Source organism: Engraulis encrasicolus, chromosome 11 (assembly GCF_034702125.1).
Source record: "Engraulis encrasicolus isolate BLACKSEA-1 chromosome 11, IST_EnEncr_1.0, whole genome shotgun sequence".
NCBI lineage: Eukaryota > Metazoa > Chordata > Actinopteri > Clupeiformes > Engraulidae > Engraulis > Engraulis encrasicolus.
Window position 1 is genome coordinate 17663352 of NC_085867.1, and position 19620 is coordinate 17682971.

General features: G+C 42.8%; 2 protein-coding genes across 3 annotated transcripts in view; one reads left to right on the plus strand and one right to left on the minus strand.

The window, feature by feature from the left end:
- The first annotated feature begins 3576 nt into the window (after positions 1 to 3576).
- Positions 3577 to 9008, plus strand: reep5 (receptor accessory protein 5). Its single transcript, XM_063210079.1, has 5 exons — positions 3577 to 3818; positions 4088 to 4181; positions 6168 to 6306; positions 7995 to 8163; positions 8598 to 9008. The coding sequence occupies exons 1-5, from the start codon at positions 3701 to 3703 to the stop codon at positions 8645 to 8647; spliced, it is 570 nt and encodes a 189-aa protein (XP_063066149.1). The 5' UTR covers positions 3577 to 3700; the 3' UTR covers positions 8648 to 9008.
- Positions 9009 to 10425: 1417 nt separating this feature from the next.
- The window catches only part of chd1 (chromodomain helicase DNA binding protein 1), a 53157-nt gene continuing 43962 nt past the window's right edge, over positions 10426 to 19620 (minus strand). For both annotated transcript variants that reach the window (XM_063210082.1, XM_063210081.1), the window contains exons 32-37: positions 18872 to 19012; positions 14838 to 15016; positions 14215 to 14314; positions 14051 to 14102; positions 13270 to 13582; positions 10426 to 12914 (exon numbers count right to left, since the gene is read on the minus strand). In XM_063210082.1, the coding sequence (XP_063066152.1) occupies positions 12554 to 12914; positions 13270 to 13582; positions 14051 to 14102; positions 14215 to 14314; positions 14838 to 15016; positions 18872 to 19012 (1146 nt within the window). In that variant the 3' untranslated portion in view covers positions 10426 to 12553. The remainder of the gene's footprint in view (positions 12915 to 13269; positions 13583 to 14050; positions 14103 to 14214; positions 14315 to 14837; positions 15017 to 18871; positions 19013 to 19620) is intronic.

A 19620-nucleotide genomic window follows, 5' to 3' on the forward strand; every position in this document is an offset into this window, starting at 1 on the left:
AGGAGAAAAAAATATCCTGTTTAGGGGTCTGAAACGCATTTGTTACAATGGAGGATTTTTTTTATCCACATGTTGCGTTTCCACGTAGCAGGAGAAAAAAATACCTGCTAAAAAAATATCCTGCTACGTGGAAACAGCACCTTAGTCATTGCTGTGCCCAGTGCCAAATAGGGGAAAGACAGAGGATCTCCACACATCCCTGTTGTTGGCCTTCTTCTCAATGGTGCTCCAGTTAAGGGATCTCGCCCGTCTTAACCATACCCTGCTAATAATAAGGAAATAATATTTCAGTGGGAACGTACAGAAGGTTTATGGTACATATTGCCATATGTAACACTATGTAATACTAAGGAACATAATCAGTGTAATTGAAAACCTAGTGCACCATATATTGAGTGAACAACCATTTCAGAGCTCTCTTGACAGGACTGACCTTGGGAGGTCGGTGAATGAAGAGGGAGAGCCCTTACAGTGTTCATCTTCAAAATCAAAAGCCAATTAGTTTCAAATGCACTTGTGAATTGCATTGCAAATTAGAGGTTTGTGTTGTAGAAATGTAGTCACAAGGTGCCTTTGGGTGGTATTGTGTTTCATATTGTGTGTACTGTATGTTTTTGTGTGTATTTAACAGTTGGTAGAGTGGGTTATTATTGTTTTTTAACTCTTGTGCAGTTTTCTTTCATGAAAAAATAAACATCAGTAATTAACACTTGACATGATGTTGTGTGCTGTACATGTTGTGTCCACAGACATGCTTCAATCAGTTCTAGAGTAACACTTGTTCACCATGGTCATTTTTAAAAATGTATGGTAAAGAATTATTATCCACCCTTAGCCCACTCTGGCACCAGTATTATTGAATAATCAATCATACGTATTTTGCACCTGTACTTCCACATACAGTCCACTGGATGTCAGCAGAGGCTATTACAGTAACCTCTTCCCTTCTACACTCTGTTACAAAATTAGAAAACAACAGAGAATCGGACACCAAGGAGAAGGTGACTGAAGTAGTCTGAGTGTTTCTGCAACTTGTTGGCAATCACAGTCAAGTGAAAACTGAATGCATTCCAATGGAGCTGCCAAAATAACTTGGCTTCAAAGGTTTTTCTCATATAAATGTTTGCCCCGAAATATTAATTTTACATTCGAAACTAGTCATAAAAAAGAGCTAATTTAAGCAATCATTAGATTTTTGCACCTGTAGATTATAGGCCACTGAGTCAGCAAACCCCAATCCATATAGGTCTACATTAGCAGAATGCTAGCCAGTAGGGGAGACCGGGGTTGGTTGACACACTTTTTTACCTACTCTCAGGAAAAAAAAACAGTAGGCTAATAGGCTATTGAAGAAAAAAAAATCTATACAGATTCAATGCTTCGTGTGTCAGGTACATTTGTTTAGGTCGATCTCAGAATCATTCTCTTCAAAAAAAATATGGGTTGTCAAATGCACCTTGTGCTTATGTGACATTTCTGGTTTGGTTGTCACATCCTATGAGGTTGGTTGTCACAATGTTATTCTAATGGGGGAAATGAAAATGTTAAGTATTTTATAAAATGTTACAGCATTTTTTTTTCAATGAAATGTGAATGAATCTAAACATGCAGTGTTGTGCAAAAGCATTTACTTCTACTTATTACTTAGCTTTTATTGCATTTTGTCACTCTGAAGCATTTCATATCAAGGAAATTGATAGAGATAACTCTTAAGTCAACGCAAAAAAACATGTGTTCATTGCTAATTTGACAAGGGGGAAAAAAGCTATCTGAACCAACTTGGACAAATGTGAAAAAGTTATTGCCTCCCCTAAACCTAACTTGTTGAACCAACAACAAGCAACAAATTAGTCAAGTGTTTCAGAAAACTGGTAAAGAGTCTTACCCATTAATGTGGAGGAATTTTGAACAAAAAAAAACAAAAAAATCTAATCGGATACAGTGGAGGGTTTCCACACACATGAACACAAATGAATGGTCACAAACGGATGGCTGGACAGTATCATTCAAGATTTGTTAGAGAGCATTCATGCATCCTTTATTCATAGATGGCCATCTATGTCTTGACTCAGCAACTTTTTTCCAAACAGGGCTCTAAATTAACTGTTTTCATCACCAGCCAAAATGGCTAGTAGATGTTAATCTTACAAACCAAACACACACTCACTAATGCCGAGATGGGGAACATTGTTCATGCTGAGGGCCACTCCAAATTCCTCCAAAGTCCTCGAAGGGCCGCACTATGAACACAAACCAGGATTTCCCCCTGCACTTTATGCCTATGGGGCACCTAAGTCACGCCCTTCTACTTCCGATCCGTGGGGCTGGAGCTCTCAAAATTTTGAATGAGTGTTAATGTTAAATGGTTATGGTAATGGTTAAAGCTAAATCCGAATCCCGTTTTTGAATAGGACTGGCCGCTGGACGCTGTCAGTGTGAAAGGCAGAGAAAAATACGCCGGCCGAAACTAAGCAGAAAGACCGTGTTCGTCCCGCGACCGTTCCGTTCTGCCTTGGCATGTTTTGGCCCTAAGGTGCCCCATAGAAGGCAGACAGCTTTACAACAGACCCTCCCTTCTCTATAACCAGGCTGCACCCTCCCTTCTCTATAACCAGGCTGCACCCCACCTTCTCTATAACCAGGCTGCACATATTGGGATGCACCCCTTTACAACAGACCCCACCTTCTCTATAGCCAGGCTGCTCCCTCCCTCGGCGTTGCTTCTAGTCAGGCCAGGAGCAATACAAATATCGTCTCTGAGCTCCGGAGAAATCGGGAATTCCGCCCACTTTGTCGGGAAGCAATCAACTTGATGCAGCTCCGACGGCCCTGGGAAGAGGCGCGATGTGGTTTAAGCAGAGACGTTCTATTGTAACTAAGAAAATGTTTGGTTTAAACGTAGGCTCAGCCTTTTGTGGCCGGCCTCGACCAGTAGCAAACCAAGGGAGGCGGGTCAACCATGACCTTTGGGAAACATTATTGTTATGCTCTAGGTCAGACCAAGATTCGAAGAGATTTGAAAGTCGATGATAATCAGGCTACATTCTGTAGGTCCCCCGAAATATAACTTGATTGTATTGCAAATGTAATTTCTAAGATTCCTTTACAAAACATATCATATTTCATGTGAAGCGGCATAACATTAAAATTATATCTCTTGAGACAAGGATTCTCCACTCCTGGACTAATGGGTTAAAGTGTCTAGTAAGTTTTGTTTCTACCAACTAAACTGAAATTTCACCAGCATTTGGCAGGATGGTTGGTGTTAATTTAGAGCCCTGGTCTCAAACCATGAAGCTCCCCACCACTAGGTTATAATTTTTGAAAAATGATGTTCTTTTTATCAAATTCAATGTTGAATACAAATAGGCTACATTTTCTGACATCTGTGTGACGTCCGAATATGTGCTGAATATGGCTACTATACTAGCAGACACCGACAGGACAGAGACAACCAGAGTAGAGTTCCTCTCTAAACTGTCTGTGAAGACAACTGTTTGGATTTGTCATAGGGGGAGGCCTTTGCTGGTTTGTTCAAGGAAGGGTGTGGTTGCGTCATGACGTGCCAAGCGCACGTTTTGACGCGCACACTTCATCATTTTGGTCGAAGCAGAAAAGAGCTATTGTGTATGGTGTCGCAGTTGATGAAGTTTATTAAATAACCTAGGCCTACTGACATTGCCATACAGGAGAAAGAGCCATGGCACAGGGATTAAAAGAACGATTTGATAAATTTCTCCAGGAGAAGAATCTTCTTACAGACCTTTTGGAGAAGATTGAGACGAGAACGGGAGTGAATCGGTCCTACATTGCGCTCGGTAAGTTGGCCACTTTAGCGCAGAAGGGCATCAGAAACTAATCAGAGCGATGCATCGTAAAACCGTAAACGTACAGTTATGTTTACTATCCTTTACAAGTTAAAAATCATACAGCTGTTATTGTTATTATTCCTCATTCTGAAATGTGGCTCAGTGATCATAATTCATGCGATTTGCATACGGCGATTTTTAGTATTTGGGCCTGCCGTTCCATTATGTCCCCGTTGCTTCATCACATAAAATGCTCACCACGCTGCCTTCTCTTTCAGCCATCATCGCCATTATTTCTATTTATCTCGTCATTGGATACGGAGCCTCGCTTCTATGTAATCTGATCGGATTCGTGTACCCAGCATATATATCGTGAGTATTTTTTGCGCGCTTGATGATGATCAGAAATGGGTAACATTAGGAAGAGAACGGGATGTTACTGGCAGTGCCATAAGAGCAATTGTCACTGGTGTGTTACGTCACTCGTCCACCTCCGGTCCATACTGCCGTTATGACTATGGAAACACCCTTTCAGCTCATGGCGATAGCCCCTGGCGATAGCGAGGGTGGGTGACAGCGCATATTAACGTCGGCCTCACCTATCTTTACCCATGAGAACGTAGGCTTGAGTTCAGGGAGATCGCCGTTAAAGGGACAGTTTGGTCAATTTCAACATGCAGTTGTAATGCTCACACTACCCTGGACTTGTCAGTGCCTGAGATTTTTTTTTCTTCTTCTTCAGCCGTTTCCGAGATCCTGGTCATTGTAATGGGGGCAGCTCTTTGTTTACATTTCAAAAAAACATTTTTATTTATTCCCAAAAACATCCAAAAGGTTATAAAACATCAGCAGACAACTAGCAAACAGCAGTACCTTTTGGGAAAATATTTGGAGTTGGCCTATGTTTCATTTTTTAAAAATGTAAACAAACGCTGCCCCCATTAGAATTGCTCATATCTCGGAAAGGGCTGAGCCGAAAAATGTGGCATCACCAGGTACTGACAAGTCAAGGGTAGCGTGAGTGTGTGTGTGTCAACTGCATGTTGAAATTGACCAAACTGTCCCTTTAAAGAGCTGTCATATCAGGAAGCTATAACAGGGGATGGGCAAGTCAGCCATAGTGTGTGTGGGAGAGAGCCAGGTCTTTATGTGGGTAGTAGGAGGCCTCTCCTCCACCTTCACACTTATTTGGAAACACCTACAGTAGTGGTGCATGCCAATCAATAGGTTGCGTCATCAAGTGGGTTGAATTTCTGCCTCCCACTGGATTGATTTGCCTACTTGGTCTACTTTTGTCCCTGATCAGTGGTAGGCCTAGGCCTATAGCAGCTTACAGCATCCTGCACACTGGATATTAGAACCCTGTATGAACCTTGATATTGATTTGAAAGCTTGAAATACTAATAAAAAATAATGATAATGACAATTCATTTTGTAAAAGAGATCAGAATAAGAAAACTGTAACTGTGCTATAACTGGATTATAATTACTGTATAGTAGAATGAACACTAGAATTGTAGTAATCTTACTACTCTGGCCTGGCGCCGTGGCGCAAAACTGAGTGTGTTTGAACTGAAGGCCATAAAATTACATGGTTGCCACATACGAGTCAGTAAGACATGGTGACTCATCACAATTCCCACTAAAGCTTGAGTAGATAGATGTGGGTTACACGCGCATCATGTGGCCCATCAGCGTTTCAGTAGAAAGCACTATGTACAGGCATCCCAGTCTGTATAAAGTTCAGCAGTAACAGCCCATGTTACACACACTGGCATAGTTTACCTGTGAGTCAGGGGTGAGGCATCGGCAAGATGGTTTAAGTTGAAGTTTACTTTTTAACGGGACAGGGACAGTGTACCGTTGAACATTGGTCTTAATGAAGATAAGATGTCTGTACCAGGGTTTGGCATAATGATACTCTATCTGCAGCCCCCTTGGCAGTTGTGGGGAAACATAAGCTGCTACCAGGAGTCTATTGTGTGGTACAGCTGGATAGTAAAATAATATAACATACATGATATAGGCATACTTTGTCTTTACATTTACTGTTCATTGTCTTCATATTATTAGCCAAATATTTCCAGTATCATAACAAGTTTGCTGATACACGCTTGAAACTTGCCCTGATTCACCTGTGTTTACTGTTACTGTGTATGTATGGCATGCAAGTAGGCCTGACATTCCACCAGTGGAGTACTGTAATAGTCCCTGAAAACCATAGTACTACACAACTATGAGTGCACACAGGGCCTTTACTAATATAATACAATTTGGTTATTGCCATTCTGGTAACAGCTGATTCTTAACAGGGGCTGTGTCTTACTGGGTTAAACACTCCTGTGCCGTTTCTTTCAGGATCAAAGCAATTGAAAGTGCAACCAAAGATGACGATACAAAATGGCTGACGTACTGGGTGGTGAATGGAGTGTTCTGTGTGGCAGAGTTCTTTGCTGACATCTTCCTCTTCTGGTTCCCTTTCTACTACATGCTTAAGGTTGGTAAAACTAGAGCTCATGTAATGGAGGCTGTGGTAAAACGGGCAAATATTTGATAACAAGTGTTGACACATGGCGTGTCATGTCGAAATCTGCTCCTGGAGGAATCTTGTGTTGTACAGTAGTTGTGAGTCGTAAAACAGCATACTAACATATTATTAATAACAGTGTAATGGATTGATTGCCCTATTCAATAGTAGCATGTAGATAATCTAGATAAAGTCTAGATCATCTGTGAAAGACGTTTAAAATGCTTCTGAAGGAGTGACGTGAAAGCGGAACAGTGTATGGTTCGTGTGCTGCTAACCACAAACCAGACCCTGCTATCTGCTCAGTTCTGCTGCCTCTGTGAACACACTAACTCCATGGCAACCAGCCTTCCCCCTCAAACCACGTGTGTGAACATGTGTGTGTTGGAGACACAATGTAAGAGTTTCCTTCTGTAACTGATGTACTGCGGGCAGGGCCACTGAGAGCTTTGGCTAGGCCCGGACCCCCACACCCAATACATATAATGAACTGGGGACTCAATTCTGGGCCCCCTTCTCCCTCAGGCCCGTAGCCAGGGGGCGTTCGAACCCCCCCCCTCCCATCCCCCACCCCCACTCGGGGTCCGCTCATTTTTCCGACGCACCATTGGTCCGATGCGTCAATGTTCCGAACATTTCCCATTGATCCTACAGCACTTAGTCTCAGATAACTTTTTACCAATTAAATGAAACCCTTTGTCCCGACAGTCCAATGTTCCGACCAAAAGCTGCTTTAGATCACCGTCATTTCTGAAGCCTAGGCTACGCAGTGGTCATGCTGCTGTCTGTGACAGGTTAGGTTTAGGGAAAGTTTTGGTCAAGGCACACATTTAAAACTCAGAAACATTGCAATAGCCTACTGACAGGTTAGGGTTAGGAATGGTTTTGGGTAGGGCACAATTGTAAAACTACATTGCATTAATGACAGGTTATGTTTAGGGGTGGTTTTGGTAAGGGCACAGCAAGACCGACTCAGACGGCATCTATGTGCTCGTCGCAGCACATGCAGCTGAAGTCTACTTGGCACCGGGAAAAGCAGGACATACAACCTGGGATGATGACCAACCCCAAACAGCCATTGGTCGGAACATTGAGCTGTCGGAGCAAAGGGTTTCATTTAACTATTTCGAGTTAGTGGGCTGTAGGATTAATGGGAAATTTTCGGAATATTGACGAATCGGACCAAAGGGGTGTCGGAAAAATGACATGCTACCCCCCACTCGAACCCCCCAACTACGTTGCATCCCACTTTGACTGGAAGGCCATTTCATAGACAATAACTGTCAGATAGCAGTAACTGAGCCAACACTGGGCCGACACTATGTGGGGAGATAGCTCATTTGAAGCAATTCATGTCCATTTATGTTAAGAGTGGGGAGCAACAGACAAACAATTAAGGACAGCAACAACAGACTTGCGACAAACTTATAATGAATAAAGTAGGCCTATGTCTAAATTAAAATATTTTTAGTGTGCTCGTGTATTTGGGAAACATTGGAGCAGGGAGCCAAATAAAGTCCACTTTCGGGGAGAAAAGATCCCACCACCACCACCACAATGCTGGCTACGGGCCTGTCCCTGGGCCCATATACAACTTACCCCTTTGTTGCCGCCTTGCCTGGTTGTACTTACAGTGTGTGTGTGTTATTGTTTTCCAGTGTGCATTCCTGGTGTGGTGCATGGCTCCCACCCCCTCCAATGGCTCTGTGCTCATCTACAACCGCGTCATTCGTCCCATTTTCCTGAAGAACGAGGCCAGGCTGGACACATACGTGAAGGACTTCAAAGACGCCGCATCTGATGCTGCCGACAAGTTCAAGGAAGAGGGTAATTCATCACTCAGTCATGCCGTTTTTAAACCCTTTCATGTTGAATTTGTGTTATGAAGGTGTTGTTACCAAAAATGGTGAAGCTTTTTATCTATTTTTTAAGACACTATGTTAAAATGTTATAGCAGTGTCGTTATGATGTGCTAGTGGTTACATTTTCTCAGCAAACAGTGAGTCAGAATGCCGGCGATCCCATCAGCACCAAAGGGTTATTGACACATTTTGTTAATGGACTGGCAAAAGCCTGTTGTGTTGCACTTTTTATTTGCATGGATGGATATTGTTGACTGTGATACACCTTGAAACCCCTTTCAAGGTTGTGAGGTTTTCATCATTTGAGTGACTAAACACATCTTACTTACCCGACCTCCATCTGAAAATATAAAGTCGTCTTAAGTTGAGTGTGAACCACCGATTTGTTTCTTTTCGCAGCCAAGAAAGCTACAGCTAACATCATGTTCGAGGAGAAGAAGAGCGACTAAAGAAATTTCCAGAGGAGCCACAAGCTCCATATCAAACGTAAACCTGGAGAGGATGTCTGTCACACTCCTTGATATATGTTGCCTTGAAGTTTTTTTTTAAGTGTTTATTTTATAAACAAAAACTGGAGGATTGCCTTTGAGCCTGTTCACACTTCTGTAGTGTGTGAAGTTAAGAAAAACAAAATAGGTCGAAGCGTTGTAACTAATTTAAGAAAGCCTTTGAAGTTGCCCTTTGAAATGTCAGCCGGACTATTTCGTAACATTTAAATTGTATTTCCTAATGCTGAACGTCACTTTTTTTTGTTGTTCATGTGCTATGCTTATCTAAATAAAACAAAACCAATCATGGTTTTTACCTGTACAACAAGTCTTTCTGGGGTATCATATTCTGACAATCTCTTTGTTTCAGTTTGAGAAAGGAAACACCACCACAACTCGCATCACAGCCGTTCCCTTCTTCCTTAATGAGCTACAGTTTAGGCATGGTAGCACCACCAAGTCATGGGGTTTTCCTTTTCAAAACAGTCTATTATTATCCACCAGTCTTCTCATCTCAAAACACACCAAAACCGTATTTCATGCCCTTTTTGGATGGGCCAGATTGAACAGTGAACAGTGCTGTGTTCAGCTGTAGAATTTAAATCATGGCAATGGAAGTTGAGTCATCAATGCGTTTCTAATAGGTGACTAGGAAAATAGGTTGGAGAGCTGCGAATATCCAGATTTCTGATGGAGAAAAAAAATGGCCCCTCCCTCCCCTGGTGCATTCAAGTTCAGGAAGATTTAAGGTTAAGCTGAAAAGAGCAGCCTTGAAATGGAAGTAAAACATGACCGGCTCAGGCTCATCACTTGAATGCACTTGTGGTACAAATAAACAGTGTAAGTTGTTTGCAGACCTCAGCCCTGAGATTTGAGCAAACACAAAACCATAGCACACATTGTCTAGACGGAGGACAATAGTAGAGAAAACCTGTTTGCAAACGGTTTCCCAAACAATAGGTAAGCTGCTTTTTGCCAGGAAATCTTGCACTTTCCCAAAAGTACTCTTTACCTTGAGCCCCCCCGAGTATCTTGCCCATTTTCAAGACCAGAATACACTGTACTGTACATATATCCAGGGGTGATAGTGAAAAAAAATCCTGAGCCTGAACTTTTTCCCCTGCTCTAACGACGACGACAAGATACTGCATAGTGACGTAACATAGGCCTATTGCATGTGCATGCCCATTATTCAAGCCTGATAGTAGAAGAAAACCCTGAACCTGTAACACTTTCTGATAAGAATAACCTAATGGATAATTATTATCAATGTTATTATTTTTGTAAACTCTGTCAAGCCTGAAATCAGGCATGGAGCCTGAATACTATCAGCCCTGTATATCTTAAATTATGTACGCCGAAGTAAACGTCGGTGCCTGAATTTGTCAGCCAAATGAAGGGGGGGTGCTTCTGATTAGACATCCCACCTGCTGGATGTGGACTATGCAAATCCATGCTACACAATCCTCATGCTGATCGCAGGTGAAAAGGCTTTTGTGTAGGCTTGTTTGGACTGTGGTGCTGCTGCGTGAGATAAATGGCAGTTCACCATTGGAAACACATACTGTACCGTATACACCGTATGATGAGTACTACTGGCTTTTGATTTTTACTCTCCATATGAGCCCCGTGCTAAGCTTTGGGTAACATGGCTCAAGGCAGCGGAACACAACCCATCTATGCCTGATGTGGATAAACCCCCATTTCTGTAAGAATGTTACACACATAGAAACAGCAAATGTGACTACACTTCCAAGTTCATTGTGAGAATGAATAAGTTACAGTCATGACATCCCATTTCCACCAAGCACCAAGAAACATCAGTTGACAAGGGTATAACAAACACTGGCTCAAAATGTCGACGTTGTTGCCATCACAGTAGTCCGTCATAAAAAAAATACAATTTAAAAAAATTAACAAGGACGGTATTGTCATAACACTTTCTTTTACTGTATCTACCATCATGTACTGAGATAAAGAGGCACGATAAAATACTGTTATCTAGCCTTCCACACAGATTGGTGATTGGTGACAGAAGGAGTCATGTTGTACGGTGAATGGCATGCCAACTTCCACCCACACAAGACTGGACTCATGACATGTTCCCTGAGAGTCGCCAGAAAAGGGTTCACTCACACAGGCTTGTCCAACAAAGCCAAGTGCATGTTGCTGTTTGTTGCCGTTTTTTTTTTTTTTTTCCCCTGCCAAGAATCAAGGAGGGAACCGTTCTAAAGGGGACGCTGCACAACCTTGCACACTCCACAACTCCACATTACAGGTGAGAACAGTGATTCGAGTTTAATGACTTTATAAACAATTATATAAAACAATATCTTTTAAAAATCCATGCATTTCAGTGTAAATTCAATTCGAAATATAGAGAAAAAAAATCTATATACATCAGTGTGTACTGTAACAGCATTTGACTTTGCTTGGGCCGTCTCACAGAAATACACTTGGGCTGCATAGAGTTTACATTATTGCCTACAATTATGTATAAAAAATAAACAAAAATAAGAAGGAAAAAGTCCATAAAAATGTTCTAGTTTATTTGAGATCATATAAGTGCCTCTATCTACGATAGACCCTTACACTTTTATCACATGATGCTTTAAAACGTGAGGTTTGCCATCTGTTTTTACTGACATATATTCACAACTCTGAATTAACCAAAAACAGAAACAGAGACAAAAGAATATGAACCCCCCAGAGGCATATACAAATGGAATAGACTTCCCCCCCAGTTCCCGAGTTACATTCTAAATAGAATAATAATTACCATTAACTGTCATAAGATCTTGATCATTAATTCTTACAGTTGACAAAAAGCCTGAGTTGATGGGGGGGAAAGTAGAGTCAAAAATAACGACAAACTGAAAAAAGCCTGAGAGGAAAAAGCCCATTTGATTTTTACTTTTATACAATAATTTACAGTAGTACAATTTGTGTGAAAAGGGACATTTTTCAGATGTGCATTAAAAAAAAAAAAAATCCAGGTTATTTTACATTTGAAACAGAAATTAAATACTTCAAGCATGATGCAAAAATATGGAAAAAAAGCAGAAAAATCATCGGCAAGGTGGTCACAGGAAAACACTGTAAACGAGGTACTGTGGAGGGAGAACCCAAGTCCTTTAGACTAGCCATGGAAAAAGACCATCCTCTACATCCAGACTCCACATGATACATCAGGACCATACTGCACTGTACTTGGCCATACTACTTTCTTCAAATGAGCCACAGAAACACATAGACTGTGTGACGAGTCGAGTCAAAGCCAGGATCCAGTGTTGGTTGATGGGACGTGGGTAGCACTCAGTACATTGCTGTGTTGTCCAAGTAAATTTTCTTTTAAAACAAAAGTAAAACAAAAAAACCAAGTTCATTTATAAAAATAATAAAAAAGGGAAAATTATGCCGCAGCTTTTGCGAAACAGTGCAGCATTGCTCTTAAATACAAAAATATGTCTGTCTGTGCCCACGTCCAACCCCAACCCCATCCCATTCCCACCCCCACCGCATCCAAACCCTGTCACTCCTCGAACAGCACGAGACACCAATCGGAGAGAGAAAAGGAGAGAAGGCGTCCACACCGACGTCCCCCCCCACAGAGACGCAGTGCGTGCATGATACAGCGTTTGGACTGTCCCCTAAGGCATTTCCTGGGTTTCAGTTGTGTCTATGGCTGAGTGAAACTGTAGCGAAGTTTGTTCGTTCATTCAATCAAATCAATCGATTGGTTCATATATTATATAGTTCTGTGTTGAACCCTCTCACAGGTGATGGTAGCGTTCATTCGATTAGATTGTTTGTTTATATAGTCTTGTGACGAACCCTCTAACCCACACACACGCTTCTGGCCGTTCGTTATGTCTTGCGCGTGCTCCATATCTGCTCGGGCGTGCTCTTGTGGTCGGAAGAGTACTCGAAGGGTGAGGAGCGGTGGCCCAGGGGCGAACGCGAGTCGTAGGGGGAGCGCTGGTCTCGGGGGGAGCGCGGCGGCCCGCTGCCTGACGGCCAGTCCGAGTGGTAGCGGTAGTCTCGCGACGACGACTTGTGGTAGTCAGAGCCTGAGCGGTGGTCGGAGCGGTGGTCCGAGGAGTGGGATGAGGAGCGGTGATCTGAGGAGTGGGACGAGGAGGAGCGGTCCTTGGAGCCGCCGTCCGCCCAGTGGTCTCGACTGGAGCGGTGGTCGTCTAGCTTCCTGTGCTTGCTGTCGCTGTAGTATCTGATGGAGGGAGGGAGAGGAAGAGAGACAAATACAGAGACAGAGAGAAGGGTGAGTTCCAAAATGGATGTGGCGTCACAAATTTAATAATAAAAAAAAAAATCTCCTTTTCTAAGCGGTGCAATTAGCACAGCTAATTCTGACTATAGTGCTCTGACTATACTGCTTTAAAATGTGTGCAATGTGTGGATTTTGACAAATTTTGTATTGCATGTATTGCCCAATATCTGACAATATTGAAAATGTCAGTAGAGCTTTAATACATCATTGGTGATGTGTCCCTCTGTAGGAGAAATGGTACCTGGGCCTGTTCTAGTTCTTAAAGAGGATCACCTTCTGGTCATCATGAGCTTACCTGCTGTCTTGCCGGTCTGAGCGATACGGGTCTCGATCCCTGTCCCTGTCCCGGTCCCGATCTCTGTCGCGGTCTCGTTCTCTCTCTCGGTCGCGCAGGTCTTTTCCGTTGCTGAAGGAGGAGTAGGGTCGTTTCCGCGTGTCACTGCCGCCACCGCTACCTCCTTTCCTGTAGGGGTCGCTGGAGTGCCGCGGAGGCTCCTTGCCCTGCTCCCCGCCGCTGTGGTACCGTGACGACGAGTGGTGCCGGTCTGAACTGTAGCTGTCCCGGCTGCTGTCGTCTTGCTGCGCGCTGTCCTTTAACCTTTCAATATCTGATCAGGGAACAAGAGGTGACGCACAACTTGTTAGGCATCTACGCAATTTGAATCAAAGTCCGTCTGCATAAGTCCCTCCCCTTGCGGCGCCTCGGGCCAGCTATTTAGGGTAGCTATGCATGAGCAGCATTTGCTTGCGAGATGATTGGATTAATCACAGTGCAGCACAGTAGGCAATTGGCTTTTACCGGAAAGGTGGGAGATGCGCAAGCACACGCCATATTTTACGTTAAGAATCGCCCCCGATCATATCTATGGACTTTTCTTGAGCGTTTTGTCTCATGAACAGTGTCTCTGCTTTGAATGACTCGTCTCAGTTGTCCATAAATGGCTGTATAAATGCCTTGTCAGTTGTATAGTCTTTATGCATGTATACCATTTCAACGCTTTAGGACTAAACAAAAACAGTGGGCGGGCATGAGAAAAGAACAGAGGAAAGCAATAAGAAGGACGTGAAGATCATACCTGAGTGTTTAAAGCTTTGTGTATTTACAGTGCTAGTGTTCTGGTCCGCTGCCTGCAATGAGAAGAAAATATCAGGTCACAATTCGCCAATTAAAGCACCAACATGTTTCAAATCTGTGCTAAAAATGTTCAAGTAGAAAAGGAAATGGATGCGTTTCACGAACCTGAGCGTTCTCCTGTCTCTTCTTTATGGCATGCTTATACAACTTATGCAGCTTTCTTGCATCAAATTCCGTGAATTTTGACACAAATATCCAAAGGTTTCTGCAATGAAAAAAACAGACATTCCGTCAAACATTTGAAGAAAACAATGAGTGCTATAGCAAATGGTTAAACAATATCACAATTTATCCAAGTTCCATCAAGCCAGCGGCTTTCACCATTCTACATGCTTCATTTAGCAAGCATTTAAAAGATTTAAAAAATTCAAAAACCTTGTTTACTAAAAGGAACACAATAGTTGAACAGTCCAATGTAGAGTTTTGCAGATTTTGTTTCAGATATCTTTTGATTTCTAGTGACGTTTCTAGTCGATATTTTTCGATGTAGAATTTAACACTCCTAAACCTCTCATGGAACTCCTGCAGCAGTACTAAGGTGATTTCATTTAGCGTGTCTGGAGGAAGTAGGTCAGGCATGCAAAATACACACACTGTTTGATCTGCCGAGTTGGAGACCGCTACGAGACACTCAACTCAACCCGCTGTGTGTGTGTGTGTGTGTGTGTGTGTGTGTGTGTGTGTGTGTGTGTGTGTGTGTGTGTGTGTGTGTGTTCAGTGTGACTTACTTCCTCCACTGCTTGATCAGCTCGGGGTTGGAGTACTCCTTGAGACACTCGGTGATGTGGTCTCCGATCTTGATGAGGCACTGCCGCGTGTGCTCCAGCTGCTCGCGCTCCGACAGGCCCTTCTCCGGCCGGTCCAGCTGCTTCAGGGCTGCTTTCACTGGGCGCATACGCTCCTTACACTGGGGAGGACATAAATTACAGCGCCGTTATTACACTGGGGAGGACATAAATTACAGCTCCGTTATTACACTGGGGAGATATGGGCAGAGATGGGACCAAGTCACTAATTTGCAAGTTGCAAGTAAGTCTGAGGTCCTTCCGATCAAGTCCGAGTCAAGTCACAAGTTATGACACATTTGACCAAGTCAAGTTCAAGTCCAAGTCGTGCCAAAGCCAAGTCAAGTCCAAGTCCAAGTCATTAACAAGTCACCTTGTATTCTATGTGCAATATTGACAATTACTTTTGGTCATAAACTCATTACCTCTCCACACTGCTTTGCATGTCCCCCTTTGCCAGTCATGTCCCTTACGAAAATCGACCATGGTATACCATGATTTCATGTTTTTTTTGAGCATGGTTCGGCATTGGTTTTTGGTTTGACTGGGTTTAATATAAATTGAACTATGGTTTTACTAACCATGGTTTTACCACTGTTTACAATTATTCATTAAAGGGACACTGTGCAGGAAATGGTCAAAAAAGGTACTGCAACTATGCTGCTCATTGAAACTGGGCTGCCTATTGCCAAATGTGATCTTTACATGAAAGTTTACAAAGTAATAAACTCATATTTTCTAATATGGTCCAAGTACAGTCATTTTTGCAGCTAAAAATGGCCATTTTTGGAAATTAAAAATGGCAGACCATGGAGAAGATCCCCCTTTTCATGTATGAATAGTGCAAGTTTTTCAGTCATAATGAATACTTACAATTTGATGATGGTGGTAAGTATTCATGAAAAAGATAACGTTAGTGAATGGGCAGCATGAATTCTGGAAATTAACAACGAAAAATCTCACACAGTGTCCCTTTATATAACACTTAGTTGCCACTTCTTTTATCCAACACACATATTGGTGATAGTCTCTGGAACAATGTGGGGTTAGGTGCCTTACTCAACGGCACTTCAGTCATGGATGGAGGTGTAGAGAGAGGTGGGCCTAAAGGAGGGATTCAAACCTGCAACTCTGTGATCTTCAGTCCAACTCCCCCAAGTCAATACATGGTTAATACCAGCTAAGTCTTTAAACTTAAAGGGACAGTTTGGTCAATTTCAACATGCAGTTGTAATGCTCACACTACCCTGGACTTGTCAGTGCCTGAGATTTTTTTTCTTCTTCTTCAGCCGTTTCCGAGATCCTGGTCATTGTAATGGGGGCAGCTCTTTGTTTACATTTCAAAAAAACATTTTTATTTATTCCCAAAAACATCCAAAAGGTTATAAAACATCAGCAGACAACTAGCAAACAGCAGTACCTTTTGGGAAAATATTTGGAGTTGGCCTGTTTCATTTTTTTAAAATGTAAACAAACGCTGCCCCCATTAGAATTGCTCATATCTCGGAAAGGGCTGAGCCGAAAAATGTGGCATCACCAGGTACTGACAAGTCAAGGGTAGCGTGAGCAATACAACTGCATGTTGAAATTGACCAAACTGTCCCTTTAAGTAGTGGGCATTTGTTGTGAATGTTCGTTCTTTTGAAATTTCGCTTCAGGGGTCCCAGCTTACCCTAGAATCGGCTCTGCCCTAACCATTACACCATGGCTGCAAACAAGCTTTCATGTTTATTGGGTGACGACGCAACCCACAATTGACCATGTTTTTTCTTTAGCTTGGTTTGTGACTATGGTTAAACCATAGACATCAAAACAAGTCAGTCCTAATATTGGCAAGTCAAGTCTCAAGTCAAGTCATTTGTGATTCAAGTCACAAGTCAGTCCGAGTCACAAGTCACAAGTCAGTCCGAGTCACAAGTCCACATCTCTGGATATGGGCGGTTTGGATGACAGTATACTGAGGCCCAGTGCTTGACATTGGATGACAGTATACCAGGGGTCCCCAACCTTTCTGGGTCAGAGGGCTACCAAGGGCTACCCGAGGGCTCCTGAGGGCTACACGAGGGCTACTTTAGTTCAAAACCCTTTATTGATGTCTTGACATCATTCCCAACTCACACTAGATTGAATGATAATTTGCTTAAAAATTATAAGGAAATATTCTTTATAGGCTATAAAAAATAATCTCATAATTAAATTCAGAAAAGCATTAACTGGGACTAAAATCTTGAAGTAGTGACTATTTATTAACATCCTTGGTGGGCACCTCAGAAGCTCCTGGGGGGCTACCTGGGGCCCGCGGGCACAACGTTGGTGACGCCTGGTATACTGAGGCCCAGTGCTTGACATTGCCATCAGCCAACTGGGCCAAATGGGGATTCAAATGTTGGCTGGTTAACACAAATGACAGTCTGGAGGCCACTTTGGCAGGTAGCTTATTCTTGGGTATGACATAGCACAATATCCTATATGCTGTTGTTAGCACGTTGTGAATATACAGGTCCTTCTCAAATAATAAGCAATAAGTTAATTTTTCCCCCATAATGTAATGATAAAAAATAAACTTTCAAATGTTTTAGATTCATTGCACACCAACTGAAATATTTCAGGTCTTGTATTGTATTAATATTGATGATTTTGGCATGCAGCTCATGAAAACCCGAAATTCCTATCGCAAAAAATTTGCACATCATGAAAAGGTTATCTAAACAAGCTATTAACCTAATCATCTGAATAGATGGGAATTTCGGGTTTTCATGAGCTGTATGCCAAAATCATCAAAATTAAAACAATACAAGACCTGACATATTTCAGCTGGTGTGCAATGAATCTAAAACATATGAAAGTTTATTTTTTATCATTACATTTTGGGGAAAAAATTAACTTAAACACAATATGCTAATTATTTGAGATGACCAAAAAGAACATGCCAAGTTTCCCATTTTGTCGGATTTATTTTCACATAGGAAGCTATGGTCACAGCACTGAACATTGCCTCAACATGGTATCCTCTGACCTTCTATCCGGGTAGACGGCAATACTGACAACAAAGCTGGCTAGTAGACAGGCTGAAATGCTAGTGACCCAGGAAAACCACTAACCAAAGTGACTAGTGAGCAAAAAAGTTCATGCTGGGGGGGATACCCCAAAGAGCCAGAAATAACACGGATGGGGGTGGGACATCAAGATACTATGAATATACATTGATATTGGGAGGTCATTTTTAGTTTGAATTATGGATGTCACTGGGTGGTACATCTAAAGAGCAAGTCAGTGCTGCCCCAGAAAACTACCCTCTATGAAGGGCTAATTCAAACTCCTGGACCTGGGGGGGAATAATAATGAAGCTCAAAGTCATTTTATAAATAAAGCTACTGTGACCATCAATTATCTACTGTTAAAAGTTAAATATATCCTGCTGTCCCATGTTTGATTTCAGGGACTTTGCATGCCTGACATCGTTCAGCCCTGCTACCGTTTAGTCAGTCAGACAGATAGATAGAGAGGCACGCCAGTCACGTCTGGCCAGGCAGGAATGGCAACACGCTTCATACCTCACCATCACAGATAAGACAAGCTAGCGCACACACTTTTCCTCCCTGAACGCCATTTTCCATTTGATTTTGGCCCAGGCCTTTTTGATTCCACTGCAATGACCGCAAGTCAGAATTGCTGTCTCATGCATTTGTCAAATGTTGCTAAGGAGAAGGGGTGGGGGCCTGCATTATGAAGTGAAGTGAAGTGTGAGTGTGCCAGAGAAGAGTACATTAGGGAGAGAGAGACAGAGAGAGAGAGAGAGAGAGAGAGAGAGAACAGGAGAGAGGCAGAGTGAGGCAGAGAGAGGCGAGAGGGGGTGGGGAGAGAGAGAGAGAGTGAGAGAGAAAGATCGAGAGCGAGAGAGAGAGAGAGAGAGAACAGGAGAGAGGAAGAGAGCTAGAGGCCGGAAGAGAGAAAGGGAGAGAAATGCATTAGCTCACCACACTGAAGGTCTTCTGGTCGAGCTCCTCCGACTCCTCTGAGATGGGCACGGGCTCCCCGCTGGCCGTGATGTGAACTGGCGTATCTGGCGTTACAGGCTTCTTGGTCTTCTCCCGTACCTCTGCCTTCACCTCCACCATCTGGAAACACACAACCAAGACTCAATTCATATTCCTAGCGTGCATCTTAATATGCGACCTTGCCTCCTCCACTTGCCTCCTCCACTTGCTTCTCGTCATGATGACATCACTGACAACAGCATTATATTTCAATATCTTGCAAAAGCTCAATTGTAGAATGGTGAATGAATTGGTGAATGGTGAATGAAAAACAGTCCCTCAAAAGTTGTTGTGGCTAGGCTGACAGCTGGGAAACTTTATCGTTTTCTCCACGGAGGAGGGGCCAGGAGGCGGGGCGAGGAGACAAGCGCAAGTGGAGGAGGCAAGGACGCATATTAAGATGCACTCCTAGTCAGTGGGTGTCCAAGGATTAGCAAGGCACTTGATGCCATTACTCTTTTGACAGAAATTGTGCCTAATGCTGGATTAGACGTGCACGCCCATCCAAATAATCAGGCGCTGGATCGCAGGCGCATCAAGTAAAATTACAATCCCTGCACACCAATTCTACACTCAGTTTTATTAATGGTGTCACCTGTGCAATCTTCGTCAGGTGAAATGTTCACTTCATATTGGATGATGGCAACATATTGAGCTCATGCATGAGGGTGGGTTACAAGGGCAAGACA